The following is an 18,989-nucleotide window of genomic DNA, read 5'->3' on the forward strand; positions in this document are numbered from 1 at the left end:
ATCACTCTTTAATAAAATTTCTGCTTTTCTGTTTTTGCTCATACCCATTCATGCAATGTACTCTTTTGATCTGTAAAATTGCAGGTGTATTTGCCCCAATCTGTGCTAAGTGAATATTCATATTACGTTTTTTTTTACGATTCAGCAATTTTTTCTTCGCGATTTACATGTTATTTCTTCAAGAAAACAATATGAATAAGTTGGAAATTTCTCATTGTAACAGTGCAGAATATTGATTAAACCAATGAAGTTCTCATGGTACATACATAGACAAACATTATGAGGCAATTTACTGTTCAAAAAGACGTGGTTTGACCTCAATTCGCAAAACTTGCTTTTCCCAACCACTAGAACAATCGATAAGCCTTTTTTAAAGAAAATGCAAGACAAACGTTTTATTTTACAATAGCTTCCCAAATTGTAACAATATCTTTACGTTCTGGAGGCATGCAACTATCATCATTGCTTCCATAAAACGCAGTGATCTTATCAACAGTTTCTTTGTTTAAAGATGAATTTAAGTTTTTTGATTCATATTTTCTTCCCAATGTTCAACTGCACAAAATGTGTCAAAAAGCTGCTTCACTAAAATTTGTTTATGGTGTGGTGTACTTTGCAAATTCCCTTTAGCTTTAGAAAAGGAATTAGGACAACTGTATGATTCTGATGATAGTGTTTCGACTGAACTTTCTTCATTCTTTTTGAGTAGTCGTAGCTTTCTTACTCTTGTCTTCTTTCTTCTGATGTCAATTTCTTTTGTAATACCACTGGAATTTTTTCAATTTTTTCTCTTTATTAAGTTTGTACTTTTGCATTGAAACATGGTGTTTTTCTTTGTAAGTGTCACAGCTTCCTAACTTCTTAATTTCTCTCCATGTTCTCAATGTCTTTCTGCAGCTGAAACTGGCGGGGAGGGGGGGGGGGGGACCATCCCCGCTAATTGAAAATTTCAAAAAGAAATTAATCAAAGAATTCAAAAATGAAAAATTCAAATAAGAATTTGAAATTGAAAAAGTCATAGCCAATGTCTAGGGTGTTATATTCACTCGTTACTAAAAATATCAAAAGACTTAAACAAAACTTCAAGAAAGGATTCGAGTCGATTAGAATTTTTAAAGTTTCACATTTACTTCATGAATAGGACATTGCATTGTGAAAAAAAACAAAATAATTACTTGACTCCTTGGTTACATAATCACAAATATATATATACATGATATAAATAAAATTGGATTACAACGATACCCATTTTTTCGGCGTGCCTTTCAATACTTCATTGCTATTCACACAGACCACAAGCATGGAAATCGAAGTCATGCTCAAGTATTAATTTACTACATCTTAACACCTCGACATACTCATCAAGAATCGCCCCGAGAGAAGCGAAACTCACAAGATAGTACTCCTGGAGCGGGACTTTAAGCCAATCAGCATATTGCATGAAATCTACGTCACGGATAGTTTCCAGGAACTCAGACCACCCGACCCCTTTCCAAGTGAAAGTGGACCTCGTCCATCTAAGGAATGTCCGAGGGGGCCATGTGGTCAAACTTCCGTTCTTACGATCCGTGAGAAAATTCCCCTTCACCAGCCAAGAAGAAAAGAAAAACACCTACACTTTATGTACAATATATAGCCATCTAAAACAATAATATAATTTACATAAAGTATGTGTTATGACTTCGATCATAACAAAGGCTCTTATCGGGGGAACACCCTGACATTGGATTAACACAGAACGTTTCTGAGAGCATTTCTTAGCCGCCACAGACTAAATAGATGCTCGATTTCCCCAACGTTTTGCTGTAGTACCATTGAATTCAAAAATCAAAAGAAAAAGCCAAACAAATGTTTTTGTCAAGTTGAAAAAAAAAGCAAAGTTGCAGTCAATATAAAAATATATTAAATATATACTAAAGAAGTAATTATTTGAAGAAAAAATAAATACAAGATGGAATTTTATGAGTGAAATAGAACCTATATATAGGGTCGTCATCAGGAGGAACCCCATGCATGGTTTGAAAAGAGTAGGCGTTTCTAAAGGGTGGCTATGCCTATGCATTAAAGATGCCAATTTAGCTGAATTAGTGTAGGTGATAGTGTATCGACTGCGAACCTGAAGATGAAGGTTCGAATCCAGCTCACAAAAGTTTTTTCTCAGCCACCTCGTTTGGCATTTTGCCTGATTGTGGCGTTGTATTTGTATTTGTATTAACCCTTGTTCCTCAATGCCTGTCTTCTCAAAGAACATTTTACTGACTGAAACTTTGATTTTTTTTCTTCAACGTTTACAAAAAAATTTGTTTGGCTTTTTCTTTTGATTTTTGAATTCAATGGTACTACAAGAAAACATCGGGTAATAGAACATCTATTTAGGCTATGGAGGCTACGAAATGCTCTCAGAAACGTTCTGTGTTAAGCCAATGTCAGGGTGTTCCCCCATGATGATAGCCCTAGACATCGGTTATGACTTTTTTCAATTTCGAATTCCTGTTTGAATTTTTCATTTTTGAATTCTTCGATTAATTTCTTTTTGAAATTTTCATTGTTCATATTTTTGCTTTCTTTCTAGTTCTCATAATTTTTTTCACATTTAAAAATGGAACTTTAATAATGTTTTTTCCCTACTCTGCATATTACAACTGCCTATGGCGCTGTTATTGGTAAGTTTCAACAAATATTAAATTTTCATATAATGTTCACATTTTCTACATTTTTCTATATAAATGGCTTAATTTGAAAAATAAATGGTTGGATTCAAAAAGTAAACCAACTTAAGCATCTTACAAACATGATTGCATTAATAAGCAGGATTTACAAATGCACTCAAATGATATACAAAGACAAAAACAATGCCACGACAAGCAAAATGCCCAATGATGTGGCTGAGAAAAAGATGCCCGTAACAAATATGGATGTGATATATTTCAAAAATACAGCAACCCAATTAAAAATGCAATTACAAACAATATATATACATGATAGAATATTATACAATGCCCATAAAGAATACTTACAATTGTCTTATTCCAAGTATGGATGGCTTCTCGATTTACCCCAACATGTTTATCGTATTTCTTTTTAAACGTGTCAATTGTGTTACAATTTACTACCTTTGGGGGTAAGCTATTCTATTTATTAACAACCCTATTAGAGAAAAATTCACAACCTAGAATTGTCCCTTGCCAATCGATACTGGTGTTCCCTTGTCAAAGCAGTCGACTGATGGTGTATAAATAATTCATGGTCTATCCTACCCATATCGTTGAAAATTTTGAATACGTCGATCATATCTCCCAGACACCTGTGTTCATCTAATGTAAACATATTCAAAAAAATGAAGTCTCTCTCTTCATAACTCAAGCCCATTGTGCCAATAAGGACACGCATAGTTCTTCTCTGCTCCCCCTTCAACCAAGTCTCTCTGTAAGTATGGTCTCCAAAACCTTACATCATACTCCAGTCCAGGACCAACTAAGCCTCAGAAAAGTGGAAGAATGACTTTAGGAGAACGCAAAGAGGAAACCGAGCATTGTATTTGCTTTTTTGACCACTGCTGAACAATGTTCAGAAAACCTAAGTCACTCATGAATGACAATGCCCAAATCGGTGACCCTAGTTGCATCTAGGATAGTGACACCATTCAACTCTCATGAAAATCATGGGTTGTTTGAACAAAAATGAGCAACCATGCACTTGTCAATGCTAAACGTCATATGCTCCATTCCTTTGCCCATGCTCCAATTCAGTTTAAGTTGGTCTGGGGCAACTCCCTATTGCTTTGATTCCTGATTACCCCTATTAGCTTGACGTTATCTGTGAATTTGCTAGCAATCCCATCGATAACCTGATCTAGTTTATCAATGAAAAATAAAAAAGTATGGAGCCAAGAACACTTTCTTGAAGAACTCCACTTATGATGTCTGGCCAACCAGAGAATTCTCTGTTCACCATAACTCGTTGTGACCTATCTCTTAACCAAGATTCTACCCAATTCAGCAAGTTGCCCCCAATCCCAATCTTGTGTAAAAACGCTTCAAGAGTTTACCATGTTGGACCCGATCGAATGCCTTCTGGAAATCAAACTTCCCCTTCCTGAACGCATGCTGATTATCCAACAATACATTATTCTCGTCTATCCACTTCACCAACTGCCTTTTGAAAGTAATTATCAAAATTTCCAAGAGGGAGCTCGGCAAGCTCACTGGACGATAATTGGACCCAGCTTCTCAGCTTCTCTACTACCCTTTTTAAATATCAGAACAACATTAGCAAGTTTTCAATCTCTTGAGATGAGATACCCTCAGCAACACTCCTGTAGATCTGTGCGACTGGCCCCAACAATTCATTAGCAAATTCCCTGAGGACCCTGGGGTAGATATTATCTGGTCCTGGTGTTTTGCTTGCACATACATATTTTTTTAGAAGATTTAGGACAGTTTCCCAACCTTAACCCTTTTTGCAACACATCACCCCCCCCCCCTTCTTCAGAAATATTTTTCTCCCATCACCCCTCAACACAATCTAACCCATAGGATCGGATCCTATGCTATACCTGTAGCTTCTACCGCCCCCCTGGAACTTTCCATGGCACCCCAAGGGGGTGTTAACTCCCTTGTTGGGAATCACTGATTTAGGAACCTCCACGTCTTCCACTTGAATATTGTTGAGGCAACACCCATAAATTTAATATCATTATCTCTATTAAAAACTGACGCGAAAAAAGTCATTAAAAGCACTACACATGCCTACATTGCTGTCTACCCTAGACCCTCCTATTGAGAGGGAGCCAACTGTCCCCTTACATTTGTATCATACATCGTGTGTCACAAAACATGACTCACATTACAAAATTAAAAATTCTGTATTTCACTAAGAAACTCAAATTAAAAAAATTTCATGTTATTGGAGTTAATACTATATTAAAAAAAAGTTAAAAATTAAGGTTTTTCTGGCATGTATTTTTAAAAAAAATTTTAAAAACCAAGTTTTTGTGACTCACCTTACAAAATTTTTTAGTGATATTTGAACTTCTTCTACAACATAATTATAGTCAAGAGTTGTGAACTGAATATTTTTATTTGTTCTATAAACATTATAGATATAATTTTGCTTATAATATTTTGTAAACAAAATATTATATATAAATATATAATATTTTGTAAACAAAATATTATATATAAATATATAATATTTATATATAAATATATTAATATTAAATATATTTTGTAAACAAAATATTATAATAAGTAAAACTTGCCTTGAAATAGTGACTTTTCTGCCAAAAATCTCTTACTTGATAAGCTCTCAAAAGAAATCACCATGAAAAATAAAATAAATGTGTACAGATGTTACCGAATTCAAATTTAGAAACTTTGAACTATGTAGAAAATAATAAGATCAAGAATTCACTTGAATCTTGAAAAAAAAAAATTTTAAACTTGTGATTCCCCCGTTTCTGTGGAATTGCCCAAAAAAAGATTCAAGAATACAAAAAAAAAAAAACACACACAATGATCTCAATGAAACTTCACAGTAGCTTTAGACACACAGAGTTATATTTAAATGTGAGCTCTTATAGATTTGTATCCATTACCTCAGATCCCTCATAGTTGAAGATACCAACGCAACTAACAGGAACTGGTTTCTTGCATAGCTTTCCCAATTGCTTTCGTTCTAGTGCATAGATGCAAGGCACATGGTATTCTTCTGAGACCCTGATGAGATTTTCTAAAGTATCGTTCAGTCCACCTGATTCAAGTAACATGTAAAATTTTAAAAAAATGTAATTAGCATGCAATTTTATATACTGTACATAAACACTGATGTGATCTCTAACTAGCAAAAATAAATGGTGCTTAGTTGTTCCTCAGTATTCGAGGGATTACGTTATAGGGATGTCCCCGGAAAAAGCAGAAAATCTGTAAATAACACAAACCATAAACTTATGTTTTTTAGGCATGTCAATTTATATCTGTTTTGTGTGGAAGAAGTAGATGGGGGAAAGGGTCCAGGGATTCAAGGCAATGTATTCTGAAAGAACACCACAATGCCTGATAGCTGTTTCTTTTAAATTTCAGTTAATTTCTCAGAGTATGGTAATAAGGATTCCTCTACTAATTTTTCTACATGTGAAAAACGTACCATAGACAGGTGTATTTCATGGAAACAATCCACTGCTGATTTAAACTTACGAAACCCTTGCAATGTTGCTAATAATGAACTTCTCTTCTACTTCTCAGTCTTAAACATCTTCATAGGCTATCCACCTTGGTTTCAGAAACAGTCACAGCTCGATTGCTATAAATGAATTACCGTATATACTCGTGTATAAGCCGACCCCCCCCCCCCACTTCAGGACCACCAAACCGCAATAAATTGAAAACCCGTGTATAAGCTGACCCCCAAAAAATCCGTGCATTTCAGAGAAAAAATTCTTGAGGAAATTTACATTAGAAAATGATTCAAACTTTTTAATCCGTTTTTTCTGTCTTCAAGCTTATCGTAATCCATCATATCATGATGGGGGGTGCGACATCTTCGTTTTTATCCTCATCTGGGCGGTCATCGTCATTGTCACTTTCAAAGATAATATCAACTTAAGTTCTGTCCATCGCATTGCTGATGCAACACTTTTTGAAGGATCGGATGATAATTTCCGCGGAAACAGAATTCCACGCCTCATGTACTCATTGGCACACAAGGTCAATGTCAGATTTCTTCAAGGCACCACTTTTTTGTAGTTTTTTTATCATCAGAACTCATCAATTCCATCCACAAATTCCTTAAATAGTCTTTGAGAGGCTTGTAAATGCTCACGTCTAAAGGCTGTGCAATCGACGTTAGCCCACCTGGTATCAAAGCCAATGATGTTTTCGATTTCTTTGTCTCGGTTGACATTATCGGTTCTGTGGGTTTGAACATATCCCATATCAATAATGCCGGTTTCTCGAACTCTGCTACAAAAATGTCTACTGATTTCGGAGGTCAATATTTTTTCATCAAAAACTGACCCGAGTATAAGCCGACTCCCCTACTTGAGGAACGAATTTTTCCACAAAAAAAATTGGCTTATACACAAGTATATACGGTATATAAGTTCTTTTATCTCTTAGATCAGTGAACCCTTTCTCCATTACCAATCCAGAAAAAATGTTTTCATAGCCCAAGCTTTTCCATTGTTCATACAAATACTGGGGAATATGACTTTTCATCAATACCTCACAGATTTGCAGATTAAATAATGATGGATATAGCGTGGAAGTTATGCAATACATAACTTGCATACCTTTTTTATGGCACCCACAGAAAAACAGAACCTTCTACATGAGAGATATGTGGATCCAGGGCAATGACAGGTGTAGATACAGCAACAACTGATCAAATTTTAAGTTCTTATTTCTTGATATGACTGTAGACTCATTGATGCAATAGAAGTTTCTTGTGCAAAATGTGCAAGTAGATGATGCTGTACTTGGTCAGCAGTACAATCTATTAACGGAAAACCACAGCAATGAAGCTGACCTCTGTTGATATTTCACATTTTTCTTGCACGTTTTTCACTTTTAGAAATATTTAAACAAGTCTTGTAGAAACGTTTTCAGAAGCACCAGAAAAACCTTCAGAAAAGATTTTTGTAAATGTTTATTTAACACTGGAACTTATATTTTATTCCGAGAATTTTCATCACAACAGTGTTTTCCAGAAAACTGGGGAAGAGAAAGCGAATACGAAAACCGTGAACACCGAGGGCAGACTATACACTCACTGGTAAATATTGTTTTATAAACAGTTTCGTGTATTCTTCTAAATCTGCGATTACCAACACCGGGCCCATGCCCCAAAAAGGGGCAATTCAAATTTTTCTGTGAAGGCTTGGAACCTTCTGAACTCCATTTATTTATATCGGTTCAATCTTTTAATTTTTGAACAATTTCTTGATGACTTCTTTCTTTTATTTTTCTCTCTCAGTGGAAAAGCGCTGACAATGGGTTCTTAATGTTTTGTGTTGCACAGAAAATTTGTGCCAGTAAGATAAAGTCCATGGACCCCCTGTGCCAATAAAATGAAAAATGAAGGCCATGAACTCCTTTAAAAAATAATATTCTTTGTATAGCAATGTAAAAACAATGAAGTAATTGTTTTCTCATACAGGCTCACAGACCTCCCACCCCGAATTCTCTCTGTGGACCCCGATTAAAAGAACCACTGCTTTTGAATAAGTAAAAGTTGGCAGGAATGTGGAGGGGGGGGGGGCAAAGACCCACTGGTTTTAAAGTTTAATTAGACAAAGCAAAAAATATTGGTCCTTACATTTGCAGACGTGGCAACTTTTGAAATCCAGAAATCCTGAGATTCTCCCGAGGGGGGTACCCCCCCCCCCCTCGACACTCATAGACTCGATCAAAAAAAAAATTCATAACATTTTTTTTTGAAAATTCTTTTTTTTAAATAAATCAAGAAAAAGTTACATTCTCTCCCCCCCCCCCTCCAAGGCACGTTCTGCATTGCCCCTGAGAAGAATATAATTCTATGCCAGTCTTTCCATGCAGAATAGAGAAATCACATCTACATACTGTTCATAAAGTATGTGTCTTCTTTCGTGGATGCTATCAATGATTGATAATCTTGGGTATATGAATTCTTAAAAGCTCTATATTTAGCTGTATATAGCTTAAAGTTTTATATTTTCTTTCTGAAGATGTTTAATCGGAAGAAACGATTTAAAAAATTCAAATTACAAAGCTGCAGAGGAAAAAACATGTTTACTGCGCGGCTGTTAATGGAATACAAATACAACGCCACAACAGGCAAATTGCCCAACGAGGTGGCTGACTTAAGAATATCATGGATCCCCGAGCCATTTTTTGGAGGCCCTACCTACTACTGCTACACCACACATGCACCCCCCCCCCGCGGAACCCCCAACGAACTGGTACATGCGGGAATGTGCGTGTACGTGTAGTAAAACCTGACGTGAAGTTTTTTGTTTCTCTGTAATGCTTGTTATGTGTAGTGCTGCCATCTGCCACCAGTTTTTCTAACTATGAGTGAAGTGTTATGATTTATCGTTGTAGGACTGTTGCTCTCTGTGGCGAGACTTTTTAACGGGAAGATCGGCTCGCATTTGCGCCTTGAAGTTGGGAACCACAGAAAACCAACTTCAGCCGACCACCACTGTGGGGTTCGAACCCGGATCCTCGCATCGCGAATCCGTCACTATAACCACTCGACCACCACAGCGGCCACAGCAATAACGATTATACAGGAATTTCAGCAACAAAGGTCATGCCCCTGATAAATGATTGCCGATAAATGCTACGAAAACAAAGTCGCATCTTTGTCAGTTGCTTAAATGCGGTCACAAAGACTTTTTTTTACGGCTGCTCGATGAAAATGACTACGGCTGTCCTCTACGGGTGTTTTCCCTAATGACGACGGTAATTGTTGACGCCACGACAACGTGAAATCTAATTTTCTGCCAAAATCCGAAGAAATTTGAACAAATCCGGAGAGCGGGAGGAAGGATGAAAAATCCGGAGTCTCCCGCCTAAATCGGGAGAGTTGGCAGGTCTGCATTTGAAAAAAAACTTTTTTATGGAACTATGAAGTTTCACTGAGGTTTCAATGAGAGGGGCACCCATATGACATAAGTATGGAGGGACATCAGGCTTTTAGAGATGCTTTGGGTTGGGAACCACTGTTCTAAATGATGATTAAAAAGCGTATATTTTAAATTAAATTTGCTTAAAACCAACAGGAATGGTAATGAGACAGAGAAAAAAAGAGCAAGAAGAAGAGTTGTCTACCTTCAGATTGTATGTTTTCAACATTTGGTGCTATAATTATACATTTCAGCTTCTTTAATTTGCATTTCTTTGTCACTTCTTTCAATCCATAAACCAACCTACGTTTTACATGGGCCTAAATAAAAAAAAATTCAGTCTAAAATATACAGGAAAAAAGCAAGAGATATAAATTTAAAATACAATCAAAAGATACACCTTGGATAAAAATAAACTTATCGATTTTAATCTCTATAGAATTTACTCCACTTTTGTTTAATTTCTTTTCATGCTAACTAAAATTACAAATACTGGATCAAGTACACTATATGGAGTGGTCACTTATGTACAACTCACTTCCCCCCATCTTTGCTACTCTCTGGCATATACAACTCATTCATTCAAGTAAATTTTTCCTCCAAGTTATACAACTGCTATGAAATGTCAATCCAAAAATATACCCCCTCCTCAATCAAAATTTTTTGGATTTTGAGTCATTTACATAGAATACTACCTCTTTTATCTGCTCAAAAGGTATTTTCCTTTGAATATACAGATGTTTGAGGTATGCATGTTATCATAAAGTGGTGCGTTATCTAAATCTGAAGTGGCAAACAACCAAATGTTTTGTTGTTGTGGGTCTGCCTGCTTTTTGTGGAGATATCTTCAATAATAGTATATAATATCTATCAATAACATCATTCTTGAACACAAGAGCATTATCTTATAGTCAAGTCATGTCTACTGCAAATTGCTACCAGACCAACACTAAAATAAAAATCAAAGTCCAACATGATCGATTCCATATCAAATAATGATCCCCATTGTTTCTTACAAAATCATATGTTGTTCATAAAAAAAAATCAAAATTCTTGTCAAATCATAATCTCTCTTTTTTTTTTTTTTTTTTAAATTATTTACAACAATCAAAGAAAAGATGAAACGAACTTATACTGGAAAAGTAATTATAAATAAAATAGCAATAATAATAAAAAAAGAAGGGAAAGCACTTCCCATACTGAGCCAGGTCAAAATATTTAATAGTGGAAACAAATCTTGTCTAACACAAGTTCTGATGGCAGGCTGTTCCATATTCTCGTTCTTTCTTTTTTTCAAACCGAGCACAACTCAAGTCTGTCACCATGAGCAATTTACTACCTAGTGAGTTGTGCTGAAGTGTAAGTGTAACTTAGTCTGAGTGCGTATCTAGACTTGCTTGACTTTTCAGTGCTGTCATCTATATTTCAGAAGTGAAGTGTAATGATTGAATATTTGTACTGTGTGTAGGCCTGTTGCTATCTGTGGTGAGACTTTTTAACGGGGAGATCAGCTCGCATTTGCACCTCGAAGGTGGGAACCACAGAAAACCAACTTCAGCTGACCAACACTGTAGCTACGGTGGGGACTCGAACCCAGGTCCCGCGATGCAAATCCGTTGCTATGACCACTTCACCACCACAGTGGCTTATTCTATATTCTCGCAAGACAGCAGCTGTACCTGTGGAAAAAGCAATCTCTTCTGGTATTCTTATTTGGAAGCGATGCCTACATAGATTGACCCGTCTAGCCATCATCTCAAAGAAAGGTACTCCAGATGGTAGATATATCATGTGGTGTACTAGTTTGTAGCACATCTTCAGATCTGCAGCGATTCTATGCTATTTCAGAGAGTGCAAACCCAGAAATTCAAGCCTCTGACAATAAGAGACCAGCAGCTCATACCAGCTATTCATTTGGTAAGGGAACTTCATGGCTTTTCAAGGAGCTTTATGTCCTTAATTTTGCAAGGGCTCCATACTTGCGAACAGAACTCTAGAGTCAGGTGAACGTACACACAAAAAGCATATGACAGTGTACACATATATTTTTTTATGATGTAAATGCACACATCACATGATCACATGCAACATATGAATAGAGAGCTTCTACAGAAGCATTGTTGTAGTTCTTTGTATAGATTTGACTGTTGTACAGGCACCTAGTCATTCCCATTTTCCCATAAAACATTTTAAACCTGATTGAACATAACCAATAACATACACTGCATATGAAGTGAAATTCATTAAAAACAAACTACATCTAATGTTAACATTCAGAATATTCGAAACCAAAATCCAAACACATACTTTCACTGGATCTTTTTGATGCATCCGATCCTGAAACCGCACAAGATCTTCAAGTAGTTGCTGCACACTCTCGTCTAATTTCTTGCTCAGCAAGTGATTGCAATACCTATTTATCATGAGAAAGAGGAAGAGGCCAGGAATTGAACTACAGTGAAACTTTGCTGCAACAATATTATTTATATTTCACTCAAAATCCCCTTTGATATACAGCATGTCCCTAAATAAAAGACCCAATTTTAAAGTACACTACAGGCGAAACCAATCATCAGAAAAGTGTGAAATTTTGTAGAGGACTTCATGAAATGATGCAAATTTGTTTCAGAGGGAAGAAATTAGTTACACATGTCGCCACCAGAGAGCGTTTCACTTTTAATACCTATAGTAAACATGTAAATTTATGTGATGCCACGCAGTAGCTGTGATATAACCTAGAAACATTTGTAGAGGTCTTCTGTTTGCTGCTCACAATGACGATAAGTTTAACGAGATCACACTCTCTTGGTCAAATTATTTTACCAAAACAGAAATTCCCCAGTAACTGCTCTACGAAAATATCTGACTTGGAAGAGGATTCGAAAAGGTCCAATGAACGTTCAAAACCTTCGGAGTATGATAACGGAATTTTAAACCATAGGATTCATTGGCTGTTCATTCTGGAAGAGGAAGGAAAACCTGTTTCTATAGATGCAGTACAAGGGGTTTCGCTTCAGGTGGAAGAGGACAGAGCTTCAAATTCTCATGGTAGCACTAGTGACAAGCGTGTAGCACAGGAGTTGGATAGGCAACGTTCAACTGTCTAAGATCATGTGGAGAGAGAATACCTCCAACATTATCCGTACAAACTTTCACTTGTGCAGCAGCAGCTTCTACATGATTATGACACTCGACTCCGGTTCTCACTGCAGTTTCAAGCTCGCATTGAGGTCGATTCAGAATGGCCTTGGAATATCCTCTGGACAGACAAAGCGCATTTTCACTGGGATGGTGCAGTCAATACTCACAACTGCCAAATTTGGGAACCAGAAAATTCTCACGCTATCTTAGAGGTTCCATTGCATTCATCAAAAGTGATGGTATGGTGTGGATTAACTGCATCATTTATTCTTAGTCCTACTTCTATGAGGAGTTGCGTTGCAACATATTCCATCACCAGGAAGAGATATGCATTGCTGTTACAGAACGAAATTGTTCCGGCTCTGCAAGCACTTCACTGCCTTGCAGACACAATCTTTATGCAAGACGAAGCTCCTCCACACATTGCAGTGTGCGTTAAAAAAAAAATGTTCTTAAAGCACATTTTACAGAACATATCGGCCGGCACTTCCCTAATCTATGGCCTCTTCCAATCCTCGGACCTTAATCCATGCGATTTTTGGCTTTGGGGCATTTGAAATGTCTGGTAAGTCGTGACAATCCAAGAACTTTACTTGACCTTAAAGGCAGCATTTCATGCCACGTGCTGAACATTTCCCCGCACACACTTTGGTCAGTTGTGGAACATGCCATCTTGCAATTTCACATGGTATCTGCAAATGATGGCCATCATGTGGAACATGTTTTGTTGCAGTAACAATTGTAAGAGTGTTTAACCATTATTAAAATTGTAAACGTTTGCCTAAATTTTCCATTTCTTAATAAAATGCCCTCTGGTGGTGACGAGTGCAACTACCTTTTTTCCCTGAAACAAATTCCCATCACTTCATTAAGTCCTCCACAAAATTTCACAATTTTCTGAAGACTGGTTTTGCTGTAGACTACTTCAAAATAGGGTCTTTTAATTATGGACGTCCTGTATTTTAAATTCCTCATCGGTGTTTGTTCTTTTAAAAGGTGTTTCATAATGTCAGTATTTTGCACTATCTACCATCCGAAAGTGCAAATGAAGTTACTGTGAAGCAAATTTTTTTACACAGAAGTGCTGTGTGGTAAACCACTTTACAGAGTTGAAAAACTAATTGAATTTTATTAACCAATTAATGAATTGTAACTTTTCTTGTGAATGAATGCATTTTATGGTGGTACTAACAACAGCAATCAAGAAGAGGTGCCACCAACCAAAAAAATTTGGTGGTGACTGATGGCAATGCTAACTCTCAATGTAATGATAACCTCTCTATAATGATATTTTTCCTTGGTCCGTAGAGTATTGTTATATCAAGGTTTCACTGTGCCTAAATTGTAAATCAATCACACTAAACTGAACTATAACGATATTATATGCAATCAAATATTAATAATTTAACACACTGCTGTACACACAGGCCAATAAGACCCTTTCAAGAATTTCATTTGGCCTGCAATGTTAAAAATATTAAATTTTTGCTAGAAAATATGATATAGAATATAGAGTTAGATGCTACATGTATGAGATTAATAACAGTTACGCAGAAAATACTTCAGCGAAAATCAAAACGAGTACGATCCTAATTATTTCACATAACTTTTCTTTCAGATTTTGTCCTAAAAGTGATGCAGCTCTCATACAACACACAACAGTAATCATGAGTGGAAATAGGGCCTTTCAAGCAGGTAAGATTGTGCAGCCATGACTCGAAGCGGGGGGGGGGGGTCCTTCAACGCTTGGCCCGGGGGCCATTTTGGCTCGCCAAGCTCTTTGTTAACATGAGTAGTACAGTTTAGTGGCCCGCTCTGTGCCAGTTGAAGGTACCTCTCTAAGCATTGTAGTCAACGACAATAGCAAATCATGTTTCAAATTAAAAAAGCATATGTGAGGATAACATGATGACATAATTCATGATAATGTAATGTCATCTCCAGTGACCAGTCCTCATAATGTCTAAGTATGCTATAGCATTTATGAAGACCCAAAGCCATAAATAAGTTATGGCCATCATTTTTGGTAGGCTGATAAATTCAATTTTTTTTTATAAAGTTTCAATATGTTACTAAATGTTTCACTCGTGAACACATATACTTGTAACTGTATCAAAAAATAGCGCTTAAAAACCCTTAATGCTTAGCAGTCTTGAAAAACCCAGAAGTATGGGTTCAAATTTTATTGAGAAAGAGGGATTGGGTGAAAAGTGCCTTCAAACAAGTGATTCTGATTTACCTCAAATTTACAAAATGACTGTTAGAATAAAAGCAACCAAAATTAAGAACAAATAATAGTTTGCATAACAAATACATGAAAGTGAATGACATGGAACTAATGCCAGTGATTACATGGTAAACTTAGATTTCAAGAAGATATTTTCATCAAGTAGAAAATTGCAAATTTAGACAGCCAAATACAAAAAGGTCAATTAGATGATTGAGATGACGGCCAAGTATGATGTCACATGGGAATCAAATTAGGCATTTCATAACAGAAGTTTAAGATTTGACAGATACCATTCTAGTTTTAATCTTTCATAGTGGCATACGGGGAAAGCCAAAATGCATCAGGTCCCTTATTACTATGAATATGTCTTCAAAGATTGTTTTCAATAAAACTTTTTAAACACCTAGGCTATTGAGACACAATTTTGCAATTTGTTGAATGTTGTTATAATAGAGTTTGACTGTATGTTAGAGATAGCATCATCATATAATACTTACTCTCTGAAATTTTTCGTGTGCATAACTATTTTTATGGATTTTTTTCGCTCTTCTTCTGTTAAGCTATTTATTCTGCTCTCACAATCTGCAGTATCAGAATTTTTATTCACAGAATTCTTCTTTAGGAACACATCTTTGCAGACTTCGCAGGCATTAGATGTGATCTCCTTCCAAATTTCTATTCCTTCAGGAATTTCACTCATTGTATTGTGTTTCAGATGATTTAAATCATCGTTCTGCTTGTTTTCTATTTCTTCCACGATGACTTGTTTCTCATATTGCTCAATAACAACAGCTGGATCTGAACAAGGTTTTTCCCCCTCTACAGTTTTAAAAAATGACTCTGATTTTTGTATGGCATCAAAATCACATTCTTGCTCATTAGCATTATTCTCAGCAGGAGACTTGTTGAAAGAATGGGATACTTCAGTATCTGATGCTCTTAGTGGATTTGAAACGACAGAATCTTGAAGGACATCATTCTTGTGATCAAATTCATGTTCAAGCAATATTTCACTACTATTTTCTTCATTACATTTCGATGATCCATCAACGCTTTTGCTATTCGCAAGAACACAGCTACTTTCATACTGACTTTCATTCTTACAAACATGACTGGTTTTATTCCTTGACAATAATGAGGTTCCATTTTTCACATGCTTTCCAAAAATATTTTCAACTAAAGTGAAATCAAAACAAGGATCAACAATAAATGACTCGGATTCATCAAGCTTTTCATCTGGAAGATATGACTTATCAATGTCATTACTTTTGGTTCCCTGACAACTGAATGCTTCTCTGGCAGTGTTAGCTAGAAAAAGACAAAAGAAAATTCAAAAACTATGTGACCAACTAATAAAAGACATCATCAATCTAGTTACATATCTGTCTCGCTTGTCTTAAACAATTTTAGCAAGGGATTTTTGACGATGAAAAAAAAATTGAATTCAATTGAATGCATGCTAATAATTTAAATTACTAATTTTTTAAGTTTCAAACTGAAATATTTGGTGCTTTTGGTGGATTCTGGATTGACTTTGGCAATACACTAGAACCTTGCTAATCCAAACTAATTGGGACCGAGATCTGTTCGAATTACTGGGTTTGTCTTTTAAACATGGCTTTTTTGAAACTTTAATAATAGTGAGTATCCCTATGGGTGGGATAAGAGTAAAAGACCAGATAATTCCTTTTAAAAATGACTGAAACAACTGGGGGGAAATTAAAATGACTTTTAGATTCCGCTGTTATGCCTTTGCTTCAGCCAATGGACCAAGGTGCATTACAAAACATCACAACAGGTGTACAAAAAAAATTTGCTTGGATAAATCATTGATGATGAGAATAAATACTACTAAAAAAAATCATTCACTGGCCCGCAGAAGCATAGGAAAATGTGATGGAAACCTTACTAAAGAAAACATAGGAAAAATTATGGCCAAGACTTGCTTTAGACAATACAATAATCAAGAAACAATAAATGAATCCAATGAAATCCACCTACTTTTAAAAGAAATCTTTGAGTGCAAGGAAGCAGAGGAAAAAGATGTTTGGGTGAAATGTTATCATTAGACTGCAACGTTCAGAATCACTGGTGGTCCGCTGGTCCAAAACCAGTGTTTGTGATAAAGCCACAGAATCAACAATGGTGGCTTCATAAGCTTTGACCAGAGTTCTAATTTTTTTTTATGTTGGTATATCACTCTTCTCCATGACAATATATTTAAGAAAATGAATTATTGTTATTCAGAAGAGATTTTTTGTTTAGCGGACCACTCATAATGTCTGTGGACCAGTAGGTTCTCGTATTTGCTGGTCCATGGGACAAGTGACTTCTATTTTCAAATTCTAATGCTCGACTGTAACAGCCATCAAATTTTCATGGATGCAGAAATTGTCTCGGAAGTTTAAACTGGCAATGACACTTATTGTCAAGCGATGGGTTAGATCAGTGGTTCTGAAAGTGAGGGTTGTTTCTCATAGAGACGTAGCCAGCTTTCATTAAGGGTGTCGCTGTGAGCTGGGAACATTGACTATTCTGGGGCATCGCGAATAGACGTTGTCATAGCAAGAGAGCCATGGATTGCAAAAATTTTGAGAACCTCTGGGTTAGGTCATGATGCTCTACCACCAAAGACTCATTCAGAAGTTGTGGTTGCTTTTGAAACCAATAAGATAAACAACTGTCATAGATAAACAAGCTTTGTAATGTACAACCAGCAGACATCACGTTTCTGAGACAATGTTTACGAACTGCATCTGCTAGATATATGTCGCTTGAAATAAAAACAGAAGATTTTTTCAAGGCAACTATGTAATTTATCATTATGAAGAATGAGGGGTCATGTATTCATTGTCCATACATTATGTGTAACATCTTACAATGCAGAATTTATGAGCGTTTGTTTTTCTGTTGTTGATTTTTCGAATTTCTTGAGCACATCGTCCTTTTTTTTTTTTCAAGAGCCATTTGTATTGAATGAGTTTTCGGATTAATGGCGTTCTAGTGTATTTGGAAAAAGCGCTTTGACCAGATCTCTGCCTGCCTTTCTCCACCTTAAATTGTGGCACTGACTAAGAATTTTATGCATTATAAAGGGTTTAAATATAAAATTTCATTATGGACCATGTATACTATGAACATAATAGTTTGATGGACACTATTATAACAGAGTCGTACATCGTACAAGTAACACACATTTGTGTATAAATTTTAGCGAGCACCCTATTTGAAATGGCTACAGCCACAACAGAAAATGATATACGAACATTACAATTATCCTGGAAAGAATCTGATGCATTGTATCTCCTTTATAACAAAATATCTGATTGGTAAGAAGTGACTGAAAATGAAAAGCATTTAAAAAAGAAGAACACAAAGTTCATGAGGCCCTTGAAGAAGACAGTGACTTTGAAGACATGAGCAAACAAATTGCAAGTGTGACAAAATATCTGCATTTCGAAGCAGAAAATATGGAAATTGTCTAACTTTTTAAAGAATGTGAGGAAGTATTGACTAATAAGGACTTCATGGAGTTAGAAGCTTTAAAATTCATGAAAGTCTGCAGATAATGGGAACAAAGAAATGGAAAAACTTTTGGTTGTTCTTTTTACAGTATGAGCAAATTAAAAATTAATAACAAAATAAAGACAGTCGGTCTGTCTGTTGTTCAGTCTTGATTGGCCACCTTTTTTAAAAAAGTTAAAACAACAAGCTTTGTAATGCACACATTCCTAAAATCATTTATAAGCATGAAGACTTATTTACTTTTAAAAAATATATACTGCATATACTCGTGTATAAGCCGACCCCTCCATTTCAGGACCATCAAAACCGCAATAAATTGAAAACCCGTGTATAAGCCGACCCAAAAAAAATCAGTGCATTTTAGAGAAAAAAAATTCGTATATTTTCATGCAAAATGAATAGCTTGTGGAAATTTACAATAGAAAATGATTCAAACTTTTTAATCCATTTCTTCTTAGTTTCCAAGCTCATTGTAATCCATAAATCATC

General features: G+C 35.8%; 1 protein-coding gene across 1 annotated transcript in view; it reads right to left on the bottom strand.

Annotated features, from left to right (window-relative positions):
• Sbp2 (SECIS-binding protein 2) overlaps positions 1–18,989 on the bottom strand; it is a 56,003-nt gene that overhangs the window by 9,070 nt on the left and 27,944 nt on the right. The window contains exons 8-11 of the mRNA XM_089251237.1: positions 15,473–16,283; positions 11,912–12,017; positions 9,810–9,924; positions 5,597–5,751 (exon numbers count right to left, since the gene is read on the bottom strand). Of these exons, the coding sequence (XP_089107363.1) occupies positions 5,597–5,751; positions 9,810–9,924; positions 11,912–12,017; positions 15,473–16,283 (1,187 nt within the window). The remainder of the gene's footprint in view (positions 1–5,596; positions 5,752–9,809; positions 9,925–11,911; positions 12,018–15,472; positions 16,284–18,989) is intronic.

The sequence above is a fragment of the Pholcus phalangioides genome, unplaced genomic scaffold (assembly GCF_987345545.1).
Source record: "Pholcus phalangioides strain wild (caught in Gottingen) unplaced genomic scaffold, Ppha-v1.0 ptg000003l_1, whole genome shotgun sequence".
Lineage (NCBI taxonomy): Eukaryota > Metazoa > Arthropoda > Arachnida > Araneae > Pholcidae > Pholcus > Pholcus phalangioides.